This window comes from Sinocyclocheilus anshuiensis, unplaced genomic scaffold, assembly GCF_001515605.1.
Source record: "Sinocyclocheilus anshuiensis isolate Anshui unplaced genomic scaffold, SAMN03320099.WGS_v1.1 scaffold831, whole genome shotgun sequence".
Lineage (NCBI taxonomy): Eukaryota > Metazoa > Chordata > Actinopteri > Cypriniformes > Cyprinidae > Sinocyclocheilus > Sinocyclocheilus anshuiensis.
This window is the reverse complement of record NW_015542380.1, coordinates 106,629-129,985: the sequence shown is the minus strand read 5'-3', so window position 1 is coordinate 129,985 and position 23,357 is coordinate 106,629. Positions and strand designations below refer to the sequence as shown.

General features: G+C 36.9%; 4 protein-coding genes across 8 annotated transcripts; 3 read left to right on the top strand and 1 right to left on the bottom strand.

Moving 5' to 3' along the window:
* The first annotated feature begins 36 nt into the window (after positions 1–36).
* On the top strand, positions 37–8,152 carry LOC107692552 (folliculin-like). Of its 2 annotated transcripts, XM_016491636.1 has the most exons (12): positions 39–322; positions 1,415–1,624; positions 1,733–1,879; positions 1,964–2,185; positions 2,300–2,466; positions 3,115–3,206; positions 3,675–3,838; positions 3,924–4,037; positions 5,367–5,490; positions 6,039–6,164; positions 6,308–6,410; positions 7,170–8,152. In XM_016491636.1, the coding sequence occupies exons 2-12, from the start codon at positions 1,415–1,417 to the stop codon at positions 7,375–7,377; spliced, it is 1,677 nt and encodes a 558-aa protein (XP_016347122.1). In that variant the 5' UTR covers positions 39–322; the 3' UTR covers positions 7,378–8,152. The 2 variants fall into 2 exon arrangements, with proteins under 2 accessions (XP_016347123.1, XP_016347122.1); XM_016491637.1 differs by lacking the exon at positions 3,924–4,037 and having other exon boundaries at positions 37–322.
* A 730-nt stretch (positions 8,153–8,882) lies between these two features.
* Positions 8,883–12,464, top strand: LOC107692550 (uncharacterized). Its single transcript, XM_016491635.1, has 5 exons — positions 8,883–9,585; positions 9,764–9,876; positions 10,077–10,145; positions 11,016–11,147; positions 11,457–12,464. The coding sequence occupies exons 1-5, from the start codon at positions 9,573–9,575 to the stop codon at positions 11,814–11,816; spliced, it is 687 nt and encodes a 228-aa protein (XP_016347121.1). The 5' UTR covers positions 8,883–9,572; the 3' UTR covers positions 11,817–12,464.
* A 1,046-nt stretch (positions 12,465–13,510) lies between these two features.
* On the top strand, positions 13,511–18,393 carry LOC107692548 (glutamate-rich WD repeat-containing protein 1-like). Its single transcript, XM_016491630.1, has 7 exons — positions 13,511–13,781; positions 15,157–15,274; positions 15,389–15,551; positions 15,691–15,901; positions 16,327–16,469; positions 16,561–16,752; positions 17,541–18,393. The coding sequence occupies exons 1-7, from the start codon at positions 13,568–13,570 to the stop codon at positions 17,847–17,849; spliced, it is 1,350 nt and encodes a 449-aa protein (XP_016347116.1). The 5' UTR covers positions 13,511–13,567; the 3' UTR covers positions 17,850–18,393.
* A 737-nt stretch (positions 18,394–19,130) lies between these two features.
* On the bottom strand, positions 19,131–22,565 carry LOC107692549 (uncharacterized). Of its 4 annotated transcripts, none has more exons than XM_016491632.1 (3): positions 22,398–22,565; positions 22,221–22,256; positions 19,131–21,139 (listed from the first exon to the last, which is right to left on the bottom strand). In XM_016491632.1, the coding sequence occupies exon 3, from the start codon at positions 21,116–21,118 to the stop codon at positions 20,210–20,212; it is 909 nt and encodes a 302-aa protein (XP_016347118.1). In that variant the 5' UTR covers positions 21,119–21,139; positions 22,221–22,256; positions 22,398–22,565; the 3' UTR covers positions 19,131–20,209. The 4 variants fall into 4 exon arrangements, with proteins under 4 accessions (XP_016347118.1, XP_016347117.1, XP_016347119.1 ...); XM_016491631.1 differs by having other exon boundaries at positions 19,131–21,126; XM_016491633.1 differs by lacking the exon at positions 22,221–22,256.
* Positions 22,566–23,357: the final 792 nt, after the last annotated feature.

Below are 23,357 nucleotides of genomic sequence, written 5' to 3'. Positions count from 1 at the left end.
ACGCACACGTTGTTGTGATCTAAGCGCGCGTGACTTCCCCATCACATGACACATAAGAAAGACCGAAAAGGATGGACTTAACAATGTAAACAAAATAAACATAACAATTATCATCGTATTTCAGTGACGATTCAGTAAACCACATCGGTTAGGATATTGTACCATTTATGCTGACTAGAAATACATTACATCGTCAGCAACATTGACAACCATGCAGAACCTGTAGACAGACAGTTGATATTGTGAATACTCCATTGCAATGTCTTGTTCTGGTTAGTTTACTGGTACCAGTCGGCGCTATAGCTGTACCCAGCTGATAAAGGTAAGGCTATTGTATTTTCCTATATCTAATTTCCTTTCGCATTAAATTTTAGGCAAGGCACCACTTGTGAACGGAGTAACAATTTATATCACCATACTTCCCCGGTTAATTAATCGCAGTACATTATTTATATATTGTGTCTACATTTTGTATTACTTTAAACGTTATGTTGAAATGTGCAGATGCATTATGTAATAAAAAATGCGCATATACATGTATACATTTCTAGAAGAGAAATCTGAACATACGATAAAGCCGTTTTCAAAAATTGTTTCATTTTGTTGACGCTCTAGAGTTTAAAGTGTTTTACTGAGAGGATTTTGGATATTTCTTCTTTTTCACTCAATAAATTACAGAATACTGTCAACATTCAGAAAAAAACTAACTGTATTTTTAGGAATACAATTTTATATAAATCAGTCAAATGTAAAAAAATAAATTAAAAAAAAGGTTTGGTTTATGTACAGTATCTCACAAAAGTGAGTACACCCCTCACATTTTTGTAAATATTTTTTAGACATTAATGGCTGTGTGTTGAGTTATTTTGAGGGGACAGCAAATTTACACTGTTATACAAGCTGTACACTCACTACTTTACATTGTAGCAAAGTGTCATATCTTCAGTGATGTCACATGAAAAGATATAATAAAATATTTACAAAAATGTGAGGGGTGTACTCAGTTCTGTGAGATACTGTAAATGCTACTGAAGTGGTTATACTGTGCATAAGAAAAAACTCACTTGCAGAAAATGGCGTATAAATAAATGTATTGTCATTGAAATCTACATATATAATTAGTGTAATAAAAATGTGTAATGTATAATAAACATTTAAATATGTATTGTGGAGGTTTTCTTTCCTCTAGTCTGAAAAAAAAAGTTATGGAAGCAAAAAAAAAAAAGACAAGTTAACAGTTTATACGAGTAATAATTACTGTTAGAGTCAACTCTGATCTCCCTTAAGTTTGTTTAACATTGAGTGCCTGTTCTCGTTTATAAACCATTTCTTAAACTCACCCTCATTCTTTTGAAATGTAAAAAAATGTGCGATAATATCGCATATTCTCATATGACCTTTTAATTCCCTCCAGATGAATGCTTTAGTTGCCCTTTGCCACTTTTGTGAACTCCATGGCCCGCGGACACTATTCTGTACAGAGGCCGTCCACCCTCCATCCCCGTCTCCTCCGCAGCCTGGTCCAGTCATTCCTGGTGACAGGGACCGAGAGGTGGACAGAGAGGGCGAAGGGCTCACCATGAGAGCCAACAGCTCTGCCACACAGAGAGCTGACATGTGTGAAGTAAGTGAGAAAATAATCTTGTCATATCCCAAATTTATTTTAAACTCCAAAATCCGAAAAAGTTATTTTCTATAATGTCTTATTTAATATCTGTCTTTATCTCTCCAGGGCTGTCGCTCCCTACCTGCATCTCACCCAGGCTTTGTGAGTGTGGACAGTGAGACGGGAATCCGCTATCTGAGCCACCAGCACCCACGCCAGCAACAGCTCTTCAGTGTCGTGCGACAAGCATGTGTGCGCAGCCTGAGCTGCGAGGTATGTTTGCATTCATTCATTAATCTAAACTTGATTAAAAAAATATGCATCTATGTGATACTTGTATATTATCTGCTCTTGCAGGTTTGTCCTGGTCGAGAGGGGCCCATCTTCTTTGGAGATGAACAGCACGGATTCGTTTTCTCTCATACATTTTTCATCAAAGACAGCCTGGCACGGGGCTTCCAGCGCTGGTACAGCATTGTCGTGGTAGCCATGGACAGGATCTACCTCATCAACTCCTGGCCATTCCTGTTGCGCCACCTGCGGCTAACCATTCAGAGTCTACAGAACACAGCACTCAAGGTACTGCTGGACTGAAGCACCACTTTAGGACCGAGATTGGCAGAGTACCTCTCTGGTGATGAGTTCCTTGTAGTGTTGAAAATACAACGGTTTGCCCTGTTTGTTGCCTTGCAGGTGTTTGACAGTGAGCAGTGTGTGTGTCCTCAGAGGGCTGTGCGTATGAACAGCGCCTTCTCTCCGGCAGTGTTTCCTCACCAGCGCAGCGGCAATGCAGCCCGCTCTCTCACATCCCTAACCCAACACCCCAACCTGTGGGCTAGTCTGCACTCCTCATTCAGCTGGTATGTACAACACAGTAAAAAAAAAGAGGCATTCTGATCATTTTTGACTTTATAACCCATATTGTGACTTTATATCTCACAGTGTGACTTTATTTCTAATAACTGCTACTTATCTCACAGTTGTGACCTTATTTGTCATAATTGTGACTTTATATCTCAAAATTATGACTTTATTTCTCATAAATGTGACTTTATAATGTATATTATAATTTTATAACTTATACTGTGACTTTATCTCACAATTGCAACTTTATATCCCACAATGGAGACTTATATCTCACATTGGTGACTTTATTTCTCATAATTGCATCTCTGTTTCTCATTAAAATAACTTTATAACTCCTATTATGACTTTGTAACTTATATTCTCGTAATATATCTCACAATTGTGACTTTACATCTCACAACTGCAACTTTATTTATTAAATTGTGACTATTTCTTAGAATTGAGATTTATATCTTACAGTTACAAACTGTGTATCTCACAATTGCAAACATTATATTTCATAATTGTGACTCATTGGCGCAAAAGTAATAGTGAGACTTTTCTTGGCAAACACTAGCGCAAACACACATACAGTATAGGCCTATCTGCTTTTTTAAAAATCATTACACTTCCTATTACTTTGTTAATGATCTTTATTTTAGGTTGCTGAAAGCTTGTGGCAGTCGGTTGACAGAGAAGCTTTTAGAAGGGGCACCCACAGAAGACACACTCGTTCTCATTGAAAGACAAACCGGTAAAATGAATGCATTGAGTAAAATAATTACTGTATAAAAACATTAACATTTAAATTTTGTTGTGTAGAAAATGTGATAAAATGCTATTTTCTGCACACAGCCTTTTTCTGCAACAAGATATTGCAGAAAATAGATATTCTGCATCTGTTTTCTGCAACAAGATAAACTGATTTTTTTTTGTCATGAGATACTATTGATTCTGTAGCAATATTTTAATTAGTGTGTCTGCTAACAAATTGATTTTTCAAATGTTAAACCGGGTATCTGACCCACATTTTCCTTTCCCAACATTCTGCTTTTGACACTGACATACAAACTGCTCTCCAGTGATTTTTAAACTTTGTTCATCTTTTATAATCAGAATTATAAAAATGATTAGCCATAATTGGAGGTTATACTGTAATGTTATACTGTAGATTTCAGCATGAAAAATGATCACAGCAACATTATGTATAACTCTCTCACAGAGCAAGAGGAAGAGATGAGTGGCTGGGATGGTGCTGAAGGGGGCGGGTCTAACCCACAGCCCAGCCAATCAGAGAGTGTGCAGGCTAAAGATTTTCAATTTGATGACGGAAGACAAGAGGACCTTCTTGGGCCAAAGTTCAAATCACTGAGACATTTAAGACAGGTAAATAAATGTTTACTCTGTTACAAACATTAGATTTTGTTTAAAAATATATAAATTTGTCTATGCTATATCTGATTAATGACAGGTCCTAGGTGCCAGTGATTTCCGACAGCTGGCATGGCACGTTCTCATGGGAAATCAAGTCATATGGAGAGGTGCAGACCCTGGTCTTATCCAGTCAGCTTTCAATGTGCTGAAGGTCAGCTAAATACCTAAGCCCATTGCCTACGATATTTTCATCACACTTATCAAGTGATGCAGGTCTGCACCATAAAAGAAAATCTATGTTAGATGTTATAAACTGCCAGTCAAAAGTTTAGACAAACTTGACTGAATTTGTTTCTCCTGATCTTCATAAGAATATTATTAAAGGTGTAATAGGTGATTGTCTTCAGAAACATTGTTATGCTGGTTGAAAGTCTCTTCACATCCCGATAGCAATCATTAAGTTAAGTGGTCTAAATGTATTTATATGTATTTATATATTCTGTGGAATGTGTAGGACCAAGAAATGTTCGTCCAATCAAAATGCTCGGTCCGAGCGTTTTGATTGTCTTTCCTACCTGCCTGTCAACATATGTATTTGCATACCTCTGCGCACCCTGTTCGCGCAGACAGGATACGTCATCAGCACGTTCACGTATGCTGTGCAGACAGAGCGAGAATCGGCAATGAATCGCCTGCGATTTTGAACTCGATTTTGTGTAGCTTGTCAGTGATCTACGGCTCTGTGTAGTAAATTCCGCTTCATCTGAAAGCACGTGCTGGAGACTTACTACTAATCACCAGAAGCGGCATTACTGACGAGATTCGCATGAAAATCGCATTTGATTTTTTGCCCAGCACTACGGTTAATAACACATGATGTATTGTAGTAATGTTGTCTCTGGTCGTCTGGTCTGTGTGTGCGTTCATGCGTTCAGGGGGCGTGGCTTTGGACGGCGATTGCAGGGAGGGTGGGACGTTCGCTTTCAGTGCTATCAGGCTAAAGTTAGCATTTTCCAAGATCTCCTACTGCACCTTTAAGCCTGTGTTTAAATGCTTGAGCAAAAAATTGTTTTGTGGACAAATGTACATTTTGTTTACATTTAGACAATACAAATCTAAAGTATTCATTAAAAAGTTGTGTATTTTTATTTATATAATTTAATTCAAATTTAGAAAATATATTAAATAAATCTTTTAATGATTTTTTTGTATTAAAATATATTTTGTATATGTTAAACAAAATGTTATACACATGTACTTTTTGTTCTAATATAATATAATAAATATAATACATTTTTAATGGATAAGCTGGACCAGGATCCATCTTGAGTGCAGAGCTGCATTTTAGAAGAATTTAGAAGAAAAAAAATTAGGTTATTTCAATTTATTTTTGATGATGCTATTATTCCAAAATGTGAATAATAGTAGTAATAAAGAATGAGTATATGTGTCTAATCTTATGACTGGTAGTGTATGTTTTAAGTAGATGCTGAAAGTCTTACAATTTCAGTTCTGACCCTCATTTCTGTCTGTTTCACAGGCTTTGCTTCCAGTTGGATGTGTCCGAGCAGTTCCGTACAGTCCTCACTATGAGGAAGCATATCGATGCAACTTCCTTGGCCTTAGCCCAGATGTACCAATCCCAGCCCATGTTAGCTCTTCAGGTATCTTTTATTTCACTGCAAATCCTCTTTTGTGTATTTTGGCTTCACAGAGCTAGTTAATTTTCAGAACTTTCAGAAAACATATGTCTACACCACATTAAAAAGGAAGGACTTCATAAGATCCAAGCCCTGAGGGATTTGAACCAATTAACATATTGTATCCTGATCCCATCCTTGTGGCGCTGCTGTAGCTGAGATTGCTTCGGGTCAAACATATACAAACATTAACACTCAATCAGTCACAATTTGAAATGACAGCAATGCTCTCATGATCATTATTCAGCAATTCAAGTGAACATATTGTTTTTATAAAATGATGAAACAAACACAAATAGATTTAACAGAGGCCTCAAAGTGTTTTGGGTTGTTCTTTGTCAGAATGTGATTTACATCTTATTTCACAACTTCTGTGTGACTGTTTTCTTTCTAAACAGTGAAATTGTTTCATAACTCAGTGTCTGGTTCATCTCAAAGTTCAACACTCATTGTGTATATACATAGTCTAACTCCTCTCCCTATTTTTTTCCCTTTCTCAATCTATTTTCCAGAGTTTTCCATGCTGGTGGATGTACTTAATGTTGAGCGTGGTTGTGTAAATCCCGTTTCGGATGATGACATTCTCTCACTATACCAGTTCAACATTAGCAGTGCAAACACACAGCCAACAGATAAAGGTAACACATGGAAACAAACCTCTGTAGTATAGACTTTAAAGATTTATACCACTATTCAAACACACACTATTTATTGAATTTTGCATTTGTACATAGTGAATTCTTCTTTAATGTGCCTTTCTCATGGTTTGTCTTTCTCTCAGGTCCTACTCTGTTGAATAAGATCGATGTGGCTCTTTCTAATGAGAATTTGTCGGTGGAGGTGGTCTCACTCTGCTTACTCTGTCTGAAAGAAGAGTGGATGAAGTAAATTTGCATTTTGTCTTTAGACTACAAAATCTTAAATAGAACTCTTTTGAAGCATTATGTATGTCTTTACTGTCACTTTTGATCAATTTAACGCAAGTATTAATTTCTTTTTTTTTTTTCTTTTTTTTGAATGGTAATTAAAGTACTTTTACATTGTTTCTATAGAGCACTTTCCACAAATGGATGCAAAATTGGACCCAAACTTTCAATTAGAAAAATTTAATTAGAAGTAATTTGAAAGTAATTCTAATGTTGTTTTTTAGCCTTCAGATTAAACAAAATTATAACTCTTTTATTTTATATTCCTATTTCTTGAACATGAGGTTGTCCATTTTTGTAACACTGTTACAAATTTGGGACACTAGGAACACTGATAAATAATACATTTTTGTTGTTAAAATGATTTAAACAGTTTGCTCTACAATGAATAGAATATAAATGTAAAAGATTGTGTCAAAATTATGTAATTTTATTAGCTTTTAAGATATCTGAGAACAGTCCAAAATCTAGTAACGTAGACTCCAAAATATACTGAATTTCTGGAATGTGCCATTATATTTATTTCAGACCGTTTATAAGTCATGTAGCAGACATAAAGTTAAATACTTTGCCTGTTTCCCGTAATTCTTCTTTTTCCTCTTTCTTAATCACTTACTCGCTTCTCCCCAATTTCCTCTTAGACCTGTTTTCCTCTTGCCTGTTTATTGTTTCTGTGCTTCCTCTCACCACATGGTCTTCTTGTCCTTTCTGTTACAGCAAAGTAAAAGTGTTGTTTAAGTTCTCCAAGGTGGATGGCAGAGGTAAAGAGGACACTCAAAAGGTTTTAGCTCTGCTGGGGGCCACGGGGCCCGGGGAAGAGGACAATGTGCGTCTTCTTAAGTTTTGGATGACAGGACTCAGCAAGCTCTACAAGAGCCATCTAATGACAGCAGTCAGAGGTGGAGAGAGAACTCTGAGCCAGTGAGAGAGAGAAAGGGGACAATGGACTCACTGCTAGAGTTAGATGAAAGGAATGTGTGGGTGCGTGTGTGTGTCTGTGTGTCAATTACGGGAAAACGGGCCAGCCCTGAGAATGTGTTTTTCTGCATGGTACAGAGAGAAAGTAAAAACTATCATTGTGATTGGAGCCTCAAAAACTTTTACTTACACATGTGCATTTAAATGGAATGTTGTTTTACCGTCATGCATAGACATGTCCATTTTCTATCTTTTTCACTATGTGTCTAATAGAGCACATGGTCCACTGACATTATGGGAACTAGGCAGAGTATCAGTTGACATGATACTGTTTGAGGCATGATTATTGCAATTCATCATCCATTTTTTTTCCATCTGACTTGTCTGAGAGAGAATTAGTATTTTATGAGCAATTTTATTTATCCTTTGATAACTTATTTTAAATAAACGGCTTTTAGTTTAATCTCACACATGCTAAATAAAGACTACGTGCTGCTTGTAAACCAAAGTGTTACATTTTTTTAATTAAGTACTATAATTTATTACAGCAATGTGGTTATACCAGCTACTGACCTCTATCAGAATCATATGGAAGGGAAGAAATAGTTTTTTAGTGCTATGCCTGTAATTGCTGCCATGAGAGATTTTCTGGATATGTAGAAATCCCCTTAAACCCATTATAGTTTTTAAAGCTTGTTTCAATGTACTACAAGACTTAAAATCATGCAATAAACACTGTGCAAACATGCAAGTCCCCCCTAAGCAGCTCTTATGTAAAGGAAGTTCTTGTGTTTTAAGGTGGAATGGGCTCTACTGAAAGGATCAGGTTATACTACGGTAATTCCTCCTTTATAAATGTAGCTATCATGAGACCTATCATTTTTGGACTATATCATGCATATAAACTCTTTTTTGCATTTAAAATTTGTAACAAGTCATCAGTGCAGGTTAAATTAGAAATTTAGTGAAATGTGGTGAGTGAGTGTGAATGTGTGCAGAAGAATCAATATTACCCTGAGGACTGCAAGATATTCCTTCCTGTCTACACAGGTTGATTGATGGCAATTACCAGAATAACTTTTACTCGTACAGATAATAATCTATTTATTTATTCCTGATGGCACATAAAGCTTTATGTTGGCATAATAGTTCTCTATTTGTATAAAGGTTTGATTGCTTATTACACTTTACCATATTTTAATTCATCATATTGCTACTCCAAATTAGTTTACTACACTTTTTCAATGCAATTAAAAAGAAAAACATAGGCACATATTATGCACTAAGAACAATGTATCTTTGATGCAGTCTCTCATGTGACTGTATTTAAACCAACTACCACAAACTGACTGCTTTGTCTATTTAAATGACAGCATGGTTGAATCCTCCTCAGTTTATAGGCATCACATGCTTGACAATGACTAATCTGGAATAGTGTGAATTACATAAACGTGTGTCTGATGAAATATAACTTCCTTTCATTACAGTCATGAAAGCTCACATGCTTAGTCATCATTCAGCTGATAAACTGTGGGATTGAGGGAGCAACAGACATGGAGGCTTGAGTGGGAAGGAGGGAAATTAAAAACAGACTGCCAGAGTGCATGACTAAGACTAAACCCGGGAAAGGTTGTGCACTGAGTACTGATAAAGAGAGGAGAAGAGGGGGAGTGCTTGCTGTCTAATGAGGTAAAGGGGTGGGGAGCTTTAAAGAGAGCAGGGAGAGAGAATGAACCACCAGGACTTTCACTTTCAGTGAGCAGCAAACTGCCTCCACACTGTTTGCTCCTTCAGAAGTAGCCTACAACAGATCAAGTGTCTTGCTCACTTGCATGCCAGCTGGAAATTAAAGCTTCAAAACAAACTGGCTGAAAAGGAAGAAGGAAAGTTAGAGCAAAAGAAAACAGGAAACTAAAATCTCACAGGAAATATAGGAATATCTTGTTGTCCATCAGAATCTTTTCCATCAGAAGACTGGGAATTTCCAAGTGTCTGACTGGGATTGAGCCAGACGGTCAGAATGGAGAGCGGCTGTGGGATCCAAGAGAAAGTGCAACAGTGAGAGAAAGCGAAGACCTTGGAGGCAGCTGGGAAACCCACTGAGACGAGATTCTTCCATAACCTTTCTGCAGCAATCTGTTGTGCAAAACGACTTGGTTAAGAAGAACATGGGGAATATGGCCCACATTGGCCAGTAGAAGCATGTCACCAACAGGTAACGTGATACGCGTGCAGCACTTAAGAAGGTCCATCAATTGCTGCGCGTATTAAATGGTTGTGTCAAACAGTGCGTTTGGTGTTTGCGACATTAAGAGAACAAAACGCGTGGGTGTTTCGAAAATGTTAGGGCTTTTGATGCTCTGAACCCACATTGTTTTACCTTTGCCTTTCAGTGCTGTTACTTCTATCAATATTGACTGTACAAGGAAGTGGGTGCGATGATTTTATGAAGACGACGATCAGAAATCTTCAAGACTCTATACACATTGAAGAAACGTCCGGATTCGTGAGTTTCGATGTTTAAGAACTCTTTGTTTACTAGAAAGTTCGCGATCGCATTTATCTGTCCCGTGTCATTTTTGTACTGACCTTATTATTGTTGATTTGTGGTTTTGGTAACGTCTGAGAAGCCCGTGCATCTTAAATAAATAGTTCGTCTTTATTAAAAGCTTTAAAAATTGACATTGTAATATATATCTATTGCAGCCACAAGTGTTTCCAAAGAACTACGTCGTGTCTCACTATTTCAACGACAGCGCGCTGTGCAATGAGCCGGTAAGACTGACAGTTCAACGGGTCAGTGGTGTGATGCTCTTTTTTTCGGATTCAATTTAAGTTATTCAAAAATACATTATACGTGCAGCTCGGTCACAGACAGTAAATATAATAAACTTAAAATAATGAACGTGTTTTGGGTTTCTAGATTAAATGGGATTTTGGTTTTTATTTTATGGGGCCTACTATCAGAAATATCCAGATGGTGTAATATTGCCAGATTGTAAATGAATGAATGAGTCAGTAAATAAATTAATACAATTATTGAAAACAGTAATGTTGACATAAGTAGCATGAAATTATCTTTTCTTTAAAAAAAACAGCAGGTTATATTGTTTTAAATTGTTTGTAATATTGTCTGCAGAATAAAAGTCAGCCTGTAAACAACATACATACTTTGGACCCCTTTAGGTCATTCTGGACCCCTTTAGATGATTTTTATTTTTTTAATAAAACACCTTTAACTGTAATAAAGCTTTATTCATAACTCTAATGTTAATGACAAACTGTTTGACAATAGTGATTTAATTATATACACTCTTTCGAATTCATGGTGCAAAGAAAGTACTTAACTATTCTATGGTTGGAACTGATGGTTACACCAAATTACATTTTTAACCATTTTGAGTCCCGATATGTTGAATATGCTATAAACATGTTCCCCAGATGAAAGCAACAAGAATAAGTAGATTACATTTCTAAGAGCTTGTAATTACATGTAATTGAAAATGTAATTAACCTAGATTTTCTTCTGTTTTGTCATCTAAACCATACTTATTTGTTACTGACACAAATATAAAATGTTTAGCTGCTTTGCTCCTAGTAGCTAAACTTAGAACTACACCTGTCTCTCTCTGTGTGTGAGTTTAGTGTTGTGTGTTCAGTGCTGCTGCGTTCCTGTCTAATTCCTGGATTCAGCTTCTCCAGCATCTCAGTAGAGTTCACCTCAAATACAGGTTCATCAGTGAGCTGATTCTCACACTGGACAACATCGCAAAAGAGGTATATTGTCATACACTCTTAGAAAAAAGGTACAAAAGCTGTCACTGGGATGGTAGCCTTTCAAAAGTTACACTCAAAGGTACATATCAGTACCTAAAGTGTACATATTAGTACCTAAATGGTACATATTTGTTCCTTTTTAAAAAAATACTACCCCAGTGACAGCTTTTGTATCTTTTTCATACCATACTTCTTGCCACTGTACTATTTTTCCAGATGTTGTATCAACACATCTTTCATTCTTGATTGTAGGTTTTATAGATTGTAGATCTCTTGTGGTTAGTGTTTTTTCTATCTTTTTGTAAACAGAAAATTCCAGATCGTCCAGATATCTCTGCTTTTCCATCTGTTCAGTCATCGCCAGAAGGTCTTCTCTCCTTCACCTCATCCCTCTTCACACGATGGCTCAATCTGGATTGTGCTTTTAAAGAGCATCACTGCATCTTCCCCACACCAAGTGAAGAGGATCAAGAAAATTCGCCATCAGAGGAGGAAGAGAATGTGGAGAACCATGAACCTGTGGATGAGCAGCAGCCTGTGATAGAAGGAGAGACAGGTAAAAGGCAGTTCGACCAGGGTCCGACTAACAGCTATAGTGAGTCACGTTTCCCAGGTTTCTCTCACTGGACTTTTTCTTTTCTATGGATAACATCAAGTCTGATCTGGTAAAAGGCGAGAAATCTGTTTTAAATATGCCACAAAACTTGGCCAAAAGGAGGCTTCACTTTGAAAGGACAGCTACTGTAATTCACTGTTGTTTTATACTGATTAGCATTTGTATAAGATTTCAGAGAAGTTGCTCTCTTGATATGGCTCATGATTTCTAGATGCATGTTGGAGAAAATGGATGTTTTGGAAACAGACACATGGCCAATAAGACGTTCTATTTCATGTACGTGTATGATGTTTTTTCTGCATCATGTCTTTGCACTGATTGTTTCTATCACTTATCCAGTTTTCTGTCTTATTCAGTGAATTATGTGTCATTCATGATAATTCAGGTTAAACCTGTCGACTGAATGTTTTAACATTGATTGTAGTGAAAAGGTAAAGAATACATGAAGCCAAAAGTCTCCGCTTATCGCTCGGTGTTCAAGAGGAAAAAACTACACTCATGTACTACAGTAAATCCAAGCCATATTAAATAATACTGTAGCATAGGAACCAGCTTAAGCAAGCTACTTTCTGAAAAGGCATTTGCAAAAGGGTTACATAAGTCATGTTTACAAGTATTGTTGTCTTGCCTTAGAGAAGGTTACTACAAGCAATGTTTTACTCAAATGAATTTAACAATCTGTCTGTTTTTGGTATACATGTGTTGTCTGTTTTTAAGTGTAGATTTTTATATATAAATAAAATCTTGAAATTAATTCAGTGTTTGCATGAATTGACTATACTCTTTTGTTTGTCAGAGTGTGTGTATGAGGACTTTCTCTAGTATCAGCTGGATGGAGAGACTTGCAGATGATGGCACAAACAACAGGCCACCACAGAGACCTTTTGTTCACACAATTTTGCTGCTCTACCACAATATAGCCTACAGTTGGTGGCTGGCACATCTCGAAAACACACATAAAACAATTACCCAGTCAACACGCAATAAATTACATTTTAGCTACATATTGTTTATGGATATTGTTCATAACGATGCAGGATTTTACCCTGTTAAATGTCAGAAATGGGTTTGTTTGGATTATCACAACTGAGCCAAACCACATGCAAACTAGCACAGGCCAACCCTGTTAAGAAAAATAAGCTTAAACCAGGCTAAACTGGTTTGCTGGTCCATTTGTCTTGTTTTTGAGGGGGTTTGGGCAGTTTTCAGTTAGTCAGACTGGTCAGCTAAACCAGCTGCAAACCTTGTCCTGGTTGGAAAACCTTCCTAAACCAAGATGGTTGGCTATTAGTATTACTTTACAGTAAGGTCCTGCTAGGTAATGTTGCATTAACCAACATTAACAAACAATGAGCAAATGAGTTTCTGTTACAATATTTATTAATCTTTATTAAAGTTAGTTAATTAACAACTGTTCATTGTCAGTTCGTTAGCTCGGGTCCATTAAATATTTACAGATACAGCTTTGATTTTAATATTAGTAAATTAGCAACTTAACATGAACTAAGATTAATAAATGCTTTAGAAGTATTGTTAGTTCATGTTAACTAATGTAGTTAACTCCATCGTAAAGTGTCAAGACCGTCAAGTCAGGCTGGTGATGATTATATCTCAGCCAAAAAATCATGCACAGATTTTTACAGTCTGAGACATAAAAAGTGAGAAGGATTTCTGGAAAACATCTCTTTGGGACGGACAACAATTCCCGCTAGCCAGGTGACTTGAGTGCTGTCCAACTCTGTACAGGGCTCAGTGTGCGCTTTAAAACACGTGCCCTGAAGCGGAAGTCCTCCGCTCTCTCAAAATGTCCGCGGCCAGTGAAGACACGTTGCCTCAGGAGGACGATGAGTTTGAGGACATGGAGGCGAGTGGAAGCGACGAGGATGATATGGAGGGAGAAGGACAGAACGGGGATGGAGACGGGAAAGTCTATGTCCCCGGTCTGCAGCCGCTTCAGCCGGGAGAAGAGCTGGAGATGGACCGCTCCGCTTACCGCATGTATCACGAGTGCCAGACCGGTCAGTGTGCTCAACATCATGCCCGATCACTAAACATAAACATGCTTGGTCGATATATGGTTAGCTGTGGTTTGCTCATGTTTGCAAGTGGGTAAGTTAACATACGTCTACCGACAAAGTAAAGTACCATACAATAACATGTTTTTTTTGGATATGTGTGTAATGTTATTATTTATAATCATGGTGTTTGAAGTACTATATCTATGAGCAGGCAACATATCAAAATGTATCATCATTTAAAATTAAAATGTCAGGATAGGTTACAGTATTGAGAAATGGTCATTTATTTAATTGTTCAGAAAATAATGTCACAATATCTTAGTCAGGGGTCTCCAAACTTGGTCCTGGAGGGCCGGTGTCCTGTCAAGTTTAGCTCCAATCCTAATTAAACACACCTGAACCAGCTAATTAAGGTCTTACTAGGCATACTAGAAACTTCCAGGCAGGTGTGTTGAACCAAGTTGGAGCTAAACTCTGCAGGACACCTGCTCTCCACTACTGAGTTTGGAGACCCCTGATCTTAGTGATCCTCAATGTAGGCTGCATATTTGCAGTGCAATAATAATAGTAAATGACAATAATACCAAATTATTATATGTTGTGCCATTTTTTAAGGGCAGTTTACCAATTCTCTTTACAGTAATTTTGACATTTTACTTTTTTGGATATTTTAATGATGATTCTCATTACTGTAATACAGTAGTTACTTTGTAAGTCGCTTTGGATAAAAGCGTCTGCTAAATGACTAATGTCATTTAACAAATCCAAATGTTGCAAAGTAAAATAACAGTAATGATAAACAATGAACATAAAAGGCAGTAAATCAAACAGTATCGTCACAAATAGTATTTTTTTCACAAAATAATGAGCATGAATTGTTGTGCTCAATAAAAATGTAACAATAAATAAATGCATGCATGCATACTAAAATAAAATAAAATAAATTGTCCAAAACTAAGATTAAGAAGTTCGTCATCCAATGCATTATTCTTTGTGCACAATTTTCTTTTACTTTTTTTTTTTTTTTTTTTAATTGGTGAAATATGGCCAGGATGTTTTTCTTAAAGATTTATTTTTTGGCATTTTTGCCTTTATTATGACAGGACAGATCAGAGGTGGGATCGGGAAAGGTCCTTGAGTTGGGATTCGAACTCGGGATGCCCATAGTGCAACGCCGCTGTATGTCGGCACGCTGCCCACAAGGCTATCGGCGCTGATAGCCAAGATGTATTTTTAACAGGAAAATGTCATGAAATGTCTTTCATTTTAATCATAACAGGAAAAACTTGTATGTCAATAACCAGATTTTTTTGTTCCGATACCTGCTATCTTCTGAAATTCATTTCTAATAAGCAAACTTGTCTTTCCCCTGCAGGTGCCCCATGTCTGAGTTTTGATGTGGTGCGTGATGGTGAAGGAGAAGGGCGGGAGCAGTTTCCTCTCTCTATGATTCTGTGTGCTGGTACACAGGCGGACACCGCCTTAAGCAACAGGTACACTGACACGAATGCTGTCAGAGCTTGCTACTTTTATTGTTCTGCAACAAACAGCTAATACTTTTGTTATGTTTGGCTTCCAAAGATGATGACATTTTCATCTATATCCAGGCTTATTGTCATGCGCATGCACAATCTTCATGAAACTGATAAAGATAAAGATGAAAATAAAAGCAGTGATGAAGAAAGTGATGAAGATGAGGAGGACGAGGAGAAGAAACCACAGTTGGAGCTGGCCATGATGCCGCATTATGGTGGGATCAACAGAGTCCGAGTAAGTCTAGTTACTGTCACATTTACTCTTATTAATGTTTTTATAATTCTGGAGAATTAACGTTTTACAGCTTTTTCCAGTCCAACCAGTTAAATTTTCTCACTCATCATCTAAAGTTATGATCTTTTTGCTTCAATAGGTGACCCAGCGAGGTGAACAGACATTTGCTGCGCTCTGGTCAGAGAAAGGACAGGTGGAGATTTTTGACCTCCGACCTCAGTTTGAGGCGGTGCACAGTTCGGCAGCGATGTCGGCCTTCATCAAGCAGCAGAAGGAAGCCATGCCTCTTTTCAGTTTTTCTGGTCACATGTCGGAAGGATTTGCCATTGATTGGTCACCCAAGGTACCAGGTGTGTAATTTGGATTGTAATATTATATCCACCTTAGTTTTCAAAGCGAAAGTAAGCTATTTTCTGGGAATGTGTGAAAGTTCTTAATCATTTGCCACAACAGTAGACAGTAAACAGTAGAACGATTTGCGTTACAAACAAATAAATAGGTTCATGATTATGACAAATTAAAATATGATAAATACCGGTGTGCAGTATCAAGCAACATGCAGACTGTTTTTGTACAGCTAAAATAACTAGAAGCGGATGACACAGGAAGCCTTGCACATTTAAGTTACAAATGGCCACATCAATTCTTACATTAAAAAAAAAAAAACAAGGTGGATGTAACGGAGAAAACAGGGTCTTACCTCCATACAAACAGATGTCTAGATTAATGGGACTACTGGCTAAGACTCAAGTCATTTCATGTTTACTTGCCTCAGGACGCCTGGTAAGCGGTGACTGCAAGAAGAACATTCATGTCTGGGAGCCACAGGAGGGTGGGACTTGGAAGGTTGACCAACGGCCTTTCAGCTCACACAGCAAGTCTGTTGAGGACCTGCAGTGGTCACCTACTGAAGCCACAGTATGTCGGTCAAAAGAGAATGGTTATATTAAAATATTTTATAATAAAAGTGGATGTAATATTTAAATTAGTGCTTCTCTCTCACCTCCAGGTTTTTGCGTCATGCTCAGTGGATCAGTCCATTCGCATTTGGGACATAAGGGCACCACCTAATTCCATGCTCTCTGCCAATGAGGCTCATTCTTCAGACATCAATGTTATCAGCTGGAACCGGACTGAACCTTTTATTTTGTCTGGAGGAGATGATGGCCTCCTGAAAGTCTGGGATTTAAGGCAGTTCCAGGTGAGCATGAGCAAGAGGAAACAAATATTAACGTTTAATTTTTCAGCTAAAGCATTACCAACTAAATCATTAAATGAAACAAGTCCGTCTGGAATCACATGAAGAGACAGAAGCATTTCATGCCTGTTTGTCAGGTATATTGTTCTAGGGTGTTTACAAAAACTTACATGCAAACTACTACTGTGAAATTGTGCTTTAAAGTGAGGATGTTTTCAAAAATAATTATTCATTTTAGAATGAATGAACACTGCCATTCAAAAATGTGGATTTTTTTTTTTTTGAGTCTCTTATGCTCACCAAGGCTGCATTTATTTAATCAATAATACAGTAAAACGTAATATTGTGAAATATTATTACAACTTTAAATAGCTGTTTTCTATTTGAATGTATTTTAAAAGGTACATTTTCCTGTGATGGCAAAGCTGAATTTTCAGCAGCCATTACTCCAGTCTTCAGTGTCACATGATCTTTCAGAAATCATTCTGATAATGCTGGTTTGGTGCTTAAGAAATTTATTTTTCTTATCAATGTCGAACACAGTTGTGCTGCTTACTATTTTTGTGTATACTATATTTTTCTGTGATTATGTGAATAGAAAGTTAAAAAGAGCAGTGTTTTTGAAATAGATCTTTTATAACATTCTAAATGTTTTTACTGTCCCTTTTTTGACGATAAATTTGATGTTGTGTTGCTGAATAGAAGTATAAATAAAAAAAATCTTTTAATAAATAAATCTGTGTTATTTTTTGTTTGTTTAAAGTGATCGCATTCATGTTTCTTTTTTTCAGTCTGGACGTCCAGTGGCCAGTTTTAAGCAGCACAGTGCTCCTGTGACGTCAGTGGAGTGGAACCCTGTTGACTCCAGTGTGTTTGCCGCCTCTGGAGCTGATGATGTTGTCAGCCAATGGGATCTATCAGTGGAGTCATGTGACATGGGAGAACAGGCAGAGGGCTTAAAACAGCTACCACCACAGCTACTGTTCCTTCACCAGGGCCAGAAAGATGTGAAGGAGCTCCACTGGCACCCACAGATTCCTGGAGTTCTCATTTCCACCGCGCTGTCGGGATTCAACATCTTCAGAACTATTTCTGTTTAACTGTGTGTGTGTGTGTGTGTGTCTGTGAGTGAGAAGAGAGACAGAGAGAGAGAGAGAGAGTGGACAGTTTCAGGCAGAAAGAATGTGCATGTGTATAATTTTAAATATACATAAGATGGATGAATGGAACATCTAGGTATGCTTGACTCGTATGCATTTCTGTCATTTTTCTCCCCCTTCTGGAACCAATTTTTCAACTTCTTGAGGCAGAAATAATGGAATTGTGTGATGAATTACTCATTTGTACTCGTTAAAACTCCATTCTGAATCATCCACAAGTCTGTTGTTTGTGTATTAACTTTATTTATTAGTTATAACACCAGCATATTTACCGAATATTTACTTTTCCTTGGGTATCCATTCAGTTAAAAAAGGCCTCTTTTCTCTTAACTTAATGGACAAAACAGAGAAAGATATTTTAGTCTTTCAGTCTAAAGCTGCTAAAGGCAGACTGTGGGTTTTAATTATTAAGGCAGACTGCCGGTTTTATGGTTCTAACCATAGTAGCCTTCACACATATTCTAATAAAAGGAAAAATGTTTTATTGCTTATTTCTTCATGAAAAATAATTGCCAACTCAACAATTCCTTCTACATTTTGCCTTTTTTCAGTTAACATCTTTAAAGTGTACTAAAGGAAATTGGCTAATCCTAGATAATATGCAAAAAATAGATCAAATCAGGTTATATTCAAAAAAGTTTTGAGTTTTTATACTCCCAAGGAGTGCTCTGCATTTTCTTTCAAGACTGAGATGAGTTCAGTGACCCTTGCTGGAAAGAGGAAATGGTTTTAATATGGAAGGATGCCCTCCAGTGTAAGTATGAAGAAAGGACTTGTTTACATTCTTGGCCAATTTTTTTAGACATTTTTGTAAATACTTAACTCCACTTCCAGCAATTGTTACCTTTTAAACTTTGATCTTTAGCCGGTTCTGTAAGACAAATAACTCTGGACTTGTGGTCATGTATGTGGCCTTTGTAGATAGTCAACAGCATATACAGCAATTCCATAATGTATAACATTTAGAATTATTTTGAGGTCTTGAACTAAACTATCCTATTTTTATTCATTTATCATTACATCCATAAATCTATCAATCCAGCCAACCTTCCTGAAGCTATCTTAAGGTTAGATGATCCCACACTGATGCAATTAAAATAAAATAGGAGGGAGTTAAAGATAGTATTCATTTATTTACTTGACTTTAAAATAAAAAAAATATATATCAATAGAAATAGCATGCTTACAGAAATGCATTTGCCTCCCTTCAGCACATTCAAAGAATGCAAAATGCCACAAAAAGTTGAGTGGTTTTGAGTGTAAAATAAGCACTGATTGTCTGTTATATATTCTTCAGCATTCAAATCAAACAAATGTGAAAGCAAGACAAAAGCAACTGCTTTTAAAAATGAACCCAACCTATTAAAGCTTTTCATGCTTCTCTTTATGAATCTAGTCGAGAGCTACAGTCAAATAACCAACCAGAATGTTTTCATTCACAGTTTGCAGCTGTTTAGCTTTAATACTATTTTGTAGTGTGTAACTATTACGTGCGTTTCATTTTTACACTTCTTAAATGAGTACATCTCCAAAAACAATACACAATGTGATTGCTTATTGCATTTTAAGATATGTACGCATATGTAATAATGAAAACTCCCAGGAGAAAATTCCAGCATTTGTGAATGCATTCAGCAACCTTGCATCTTTCCACAAAAAGAAAAGCTTCATCATTGGCTTTTCAGTGAAACTAAGCAAGACAAAGATGGAAAACATTGTCATGTAAGGCACTATAGATAACCATAATATAAACAATAATTTATAACTTTGTATGTTGTATTTGGCTTTAAAAGGTCAGCTGTCAGTCTAAACATCACCTTTTTGTTCCATTCTGTTTGAACTGCAGGTATTCACTCTCCATTGAGATTAAAGCTGTTTCCAGTTAATTGAAGAAGGTAAAGTGCCCTATAACTGAGTTATGAACTGGAAAAACTGAACATTTACTGCTCAATATTATATAGCTGAGACCATGGGAAATGTACGAATAGGTTTGTTCATAGGCTATTCTTTGTAAGACATCACACTGTCCATGGGAGACTTTCAAAATGTGTAGTTATAAAAATCCAATAAAAAACAAAACCGCAACATTGTCTTACTTTCATAAAATAGTTCCAAAATGAGCAAACACCACTGTAATCCTGGAAAGGAAAGTTCCAAATTGTCCAGTTATTACCTCAAGAAGATATTTTCATTAACTCTCCTTGTATGGGTGTTTTTTTTTTAAGAACAATTCTGTTCATATGTCATGATCCATATGCCAATGACTTATTTTTGGTCCTCAAATCGCTCACTATGTCCTTTTATAGGCCAATCTCATCATCGAATTCATCCTCAAAAGTGTATCCTTGTTGTCCGTTGGCACCTTCCTCCTCTGAATCTGTTTCTGAAAGATGCTGGTCTTCTCGCCTCTGGTCCAGCGGTGAGACTCCCTCATATTCTGAGCTCACTGAGGAAGAGAGGCTTGGAGAGTTGTCCTCCCTCCGATTAATCACCTCTGCTTGTCTTGGGTCTTTGTCGTAAGCCGTTCTCCCACTAATCTCTTGCATCCCCTTATTTGGTCTCAAGCCCATTTCTTCTTCAACTTCCACATCTAGTCCTTCGATTACTTCCTGTCGACCGATGATCTCATCGCGTTTGTCGCTGAATCGCACTTTGGGCCTGAGCCCTTTTGATTTCACGCCATTCACCTCATTCAGCTGCTCATCTCGATGGCTCACCTCTTTGGTCATACTTTCCATCCTCATCCTCTCGTTCAACTCATTGGCAGCATTCCTTGGTGACATCATCACATCTCTCGTGCTCCTGCTGGGACTAAACACGTCTTCGTTGTCTTTGTGAGAACCCATCGTCAGTCCGTCCATCACTCCCAGGACATCTCCTAAAATCGAAGGCCCTAAATCCAAGTCGAGGTCAAAGGAAGAAACTGAATCGGAGTGCCGGAGCTCATTTGGACCGGTATCTTCTGCGTATTCAGTTTCATTGTTGTGGTTCATCTGATTGTCTGTGGTCTCTACAGTGGCTGCCATGACTGGTTGTTGCACAGACGTGGGATTAGGACTAGAGGGGCCATGGCTGGACAGGAAGGAGGTGTCACCAAAAGCGTCTCCACCTCGACCAATGTGCATAGTGTGACGGAAATCACCCAGTGGAGCGGAGATCATGGTGGGGTCCAGACGTGGGGTTCGAGAAGATGATTTGTGGAGAGGCATGGTAGCAACTGAGGAATGAAACTGCAAAGTCAGATGAAGGAAAAGGTGGAATAAACATTTAAAGTGCAATAAAATGGTTTATAATTAACCATTATATTATAATTTGTTAATTATTGTTTAATATTGCTTGTTTTTTGTTTGGTCCTTGTATGTAAACATTTGCTTTTAAATGTATTATACAAATAAAATGTGATTGATTATTAGTTACATTCCTAAATCTCCTATATTCTAAATTAATAATATAATATAATATAAATCTTCACATTTGATTATATTTAATGTTTATTTTATGTTATTCACATTTTAAAATATCTTTCCTTATACAAGTTTTTATTCAGTGGGACTGAATTTGAAGGGAGACATGAGATAAGACACGTGATTATAATACCCGCTAAATTTCCATATTTTATTCACAGTCAGGTATGAAATCATTACGTCGCAAAAAAAGAGGTATGACTGCGTAAAGGCTGTGAAAAAGAGGAGCTGACAGACGCCACAGCCAAGCTCGGACTTGTATGTGAAGCGCGTGCTTAAATGCATTCTTCCCTCGAGCTTTCTCGCGAGGCGAGGTCGAGACACAAAGTCTCAGAGAAACATTATGAACTTGCCCACGGTTACATCTTTTTAATTTGATTAAATAATTACTATTTAGATTTATGCAGAGACAGAAATGTGACTGTTTTCTGAAGCCCATGGAACTCTTTTCCATTCTCAGGGACAGTTTCTTATACTTTAATATATTTAATTGCTTGGACAAAACATTTTATAATTAGCGCGTTTCGTTGCTTATTGTTGTTAAAAATCCATTTTAGGACCATTTGAGAATCATATTTATACGAAGAAATGCGTAATATCGGCATTTATGTGATCTGAACTATTCATAAACAACTGCAACAGCTGGAAAGGGAATCAGTTCTAGACGCCTTTAACAGGTCCATTGACTACGTGCATACAATCTAATATTCTGAGGGTAGTTCAGATGATGAATACTATAAAACAACTTTTAAGCACATTTAATAGGCTACACATTAGATGACAACGAAATAGTTTAATTGCAGCCAAGTAACACCAGTGGTCTGATAATTTTAAGCAGAAGACCTGCCTTTTGTCCAGGAATGCGTCCTCCTGTCCAAATAAGCTGTAATAAAGCAAAAATCAATTTGTTATTAAATAGTCCAGCTTAATGCAATGAAGGTGTCCTAAAGTGGGAGTAACTGCAAAAGTTACGCGCCCAACTGAGTTATCGAATCGGCGGAAAAAACGACGGAATTAAACTTACTTTGATCACCGTGTGCTTATCAGTGAGGTTGTGCCAATTTGTTCTTCTTATAACCAAATGTTTGTTTAAATATCTTTCGCTTTCCCTCTTTTACTGACTTTTCTGGCGTCGCTCTTCTCTCCGATATTTCTCTTTTCCTTCAGGGATGGGCAAGGAAGTGACGTGAGTTTTGTAAGGGAGCGTTCTGGCTAAAGCTGTGATAGTGAATGAAAGTACTGACTGACGCAGCCTATGTATTTTTTTCCTGTCAGAACAAATATTTCACACGGATTTTTATTAATGTGTGGATATGGTCCAACCTCACTCAAGTGTAGAATCAGGAGTAATTCAGGAGTAATCAGGGTTGAAGATGAACAAAGCATATAGGGCTTTATATAGGCCTATTTGTACATTGTGTTTAGTTTATTGCCATGGATGAAACACAATGAAACACGTTTTGGAATCCCGTCTGTCAACATTTCAAGCAGAGCTTGTCGAAGCAGAACCTGTTCTAAAGCTCTGTTTGTACTTTGTTTTTGTATCTCCATGTATATCACTCTCACTATCAACATTATAATTGAAGTGCAAATGCCAAGATGTAAACGCTAAAGACTTTTTTAAGTTCAAAGTTGACCCTGCATGTAAAGCACAACATGTGAAATAATAGTAAGAAAAAAAATCTAGTTTAGACTATTTAAATGAAACAGTTTATAGAACCTTTATATGAAATAGAAAATAAAATATATATTAAAAAATCTTATAAATATCAGTTGTCACTCTTTATCTTTGTATCACTGCTTAATCTTATTGTCTTATGATCAAAGCTCTATATTTTTTATTGTATATTTAAATATAATACATTTAACATGATTTGTCTAATTATACACACACACACACATACACGCACTGCTATACTAAAATATAAACTATCAGTCAGAGAAAACATGTAGAAGATTGTGTAGAGTATAACAGATTTAATAT

Bases quoted from the DNA above. Each gene is read 5' to 3' on its own strand.
- LOC107692548 (XM_016491630.1), top strand. From the start codon at position 13,568: ATGTCCGCGGCCAGTGAAGACACGTTGCCTCAGGAGGACGATGAGTTT. The intron at 15,902-16,326 runs GTGTGTAATTTG...TACTTGCCTCAG, and splicing joins TTGGTCACCCAAGGTACCAG to GACGCCTGGTAAGCGGTGAC. The intron at 16,470-16,560 runs GTATGTCGGTCA...TCTCACCTCCAG, and splicing joins GGTCACCTACTGAAGCCACA to GTTTTTGCGTCATGCTCAGT.
- LOC107692552 (XM_016491636.1), top strand. From the start codon at position 1,415: ATGAATGCTTTAGTTGCCCTTTGCCACTTTTGTGAACTCCATGGCCCG. The intron at 4,038-5,366 runs GTCAGCTAAATA...TCTGTTTCACAG, and splicing joins CAGCTTTCAATGTGCTGAAG to GCTTTGCTTCCAGTTGGATG. The intron at 6,165-6,307 runs GTAACACATGGA...TCTTTCTCTCAG, and splicing joins CACACAGCCAACAGATAAAG to GTCCTACTCTGTTGAATAAG.
- LOC107692549 (XM_016491632.1), bottom strand. From the start codon at position 21,118: ATGCCTCTCCACAAATCATCTTCTCGAACCCCACGTCTGGACCCCACC.
- LOC107692550 (XM_016491635.1), top strand. The intron at 9,877-10,076 runs GTGAGTTTCGAT...TATCTATTGCAG, and splicing joins TTGAAGAAACGTCCGGATTC to CCACAAGTGTTTCCAAAGAA. The intron at 10,146-11,015 runs GTAAGACTGACA...GTGTGAGTTTAG, and splicing joins GCGCGCTGTGCAATGAGCCG to TGTTGTGTGTTCAGTGCTGC.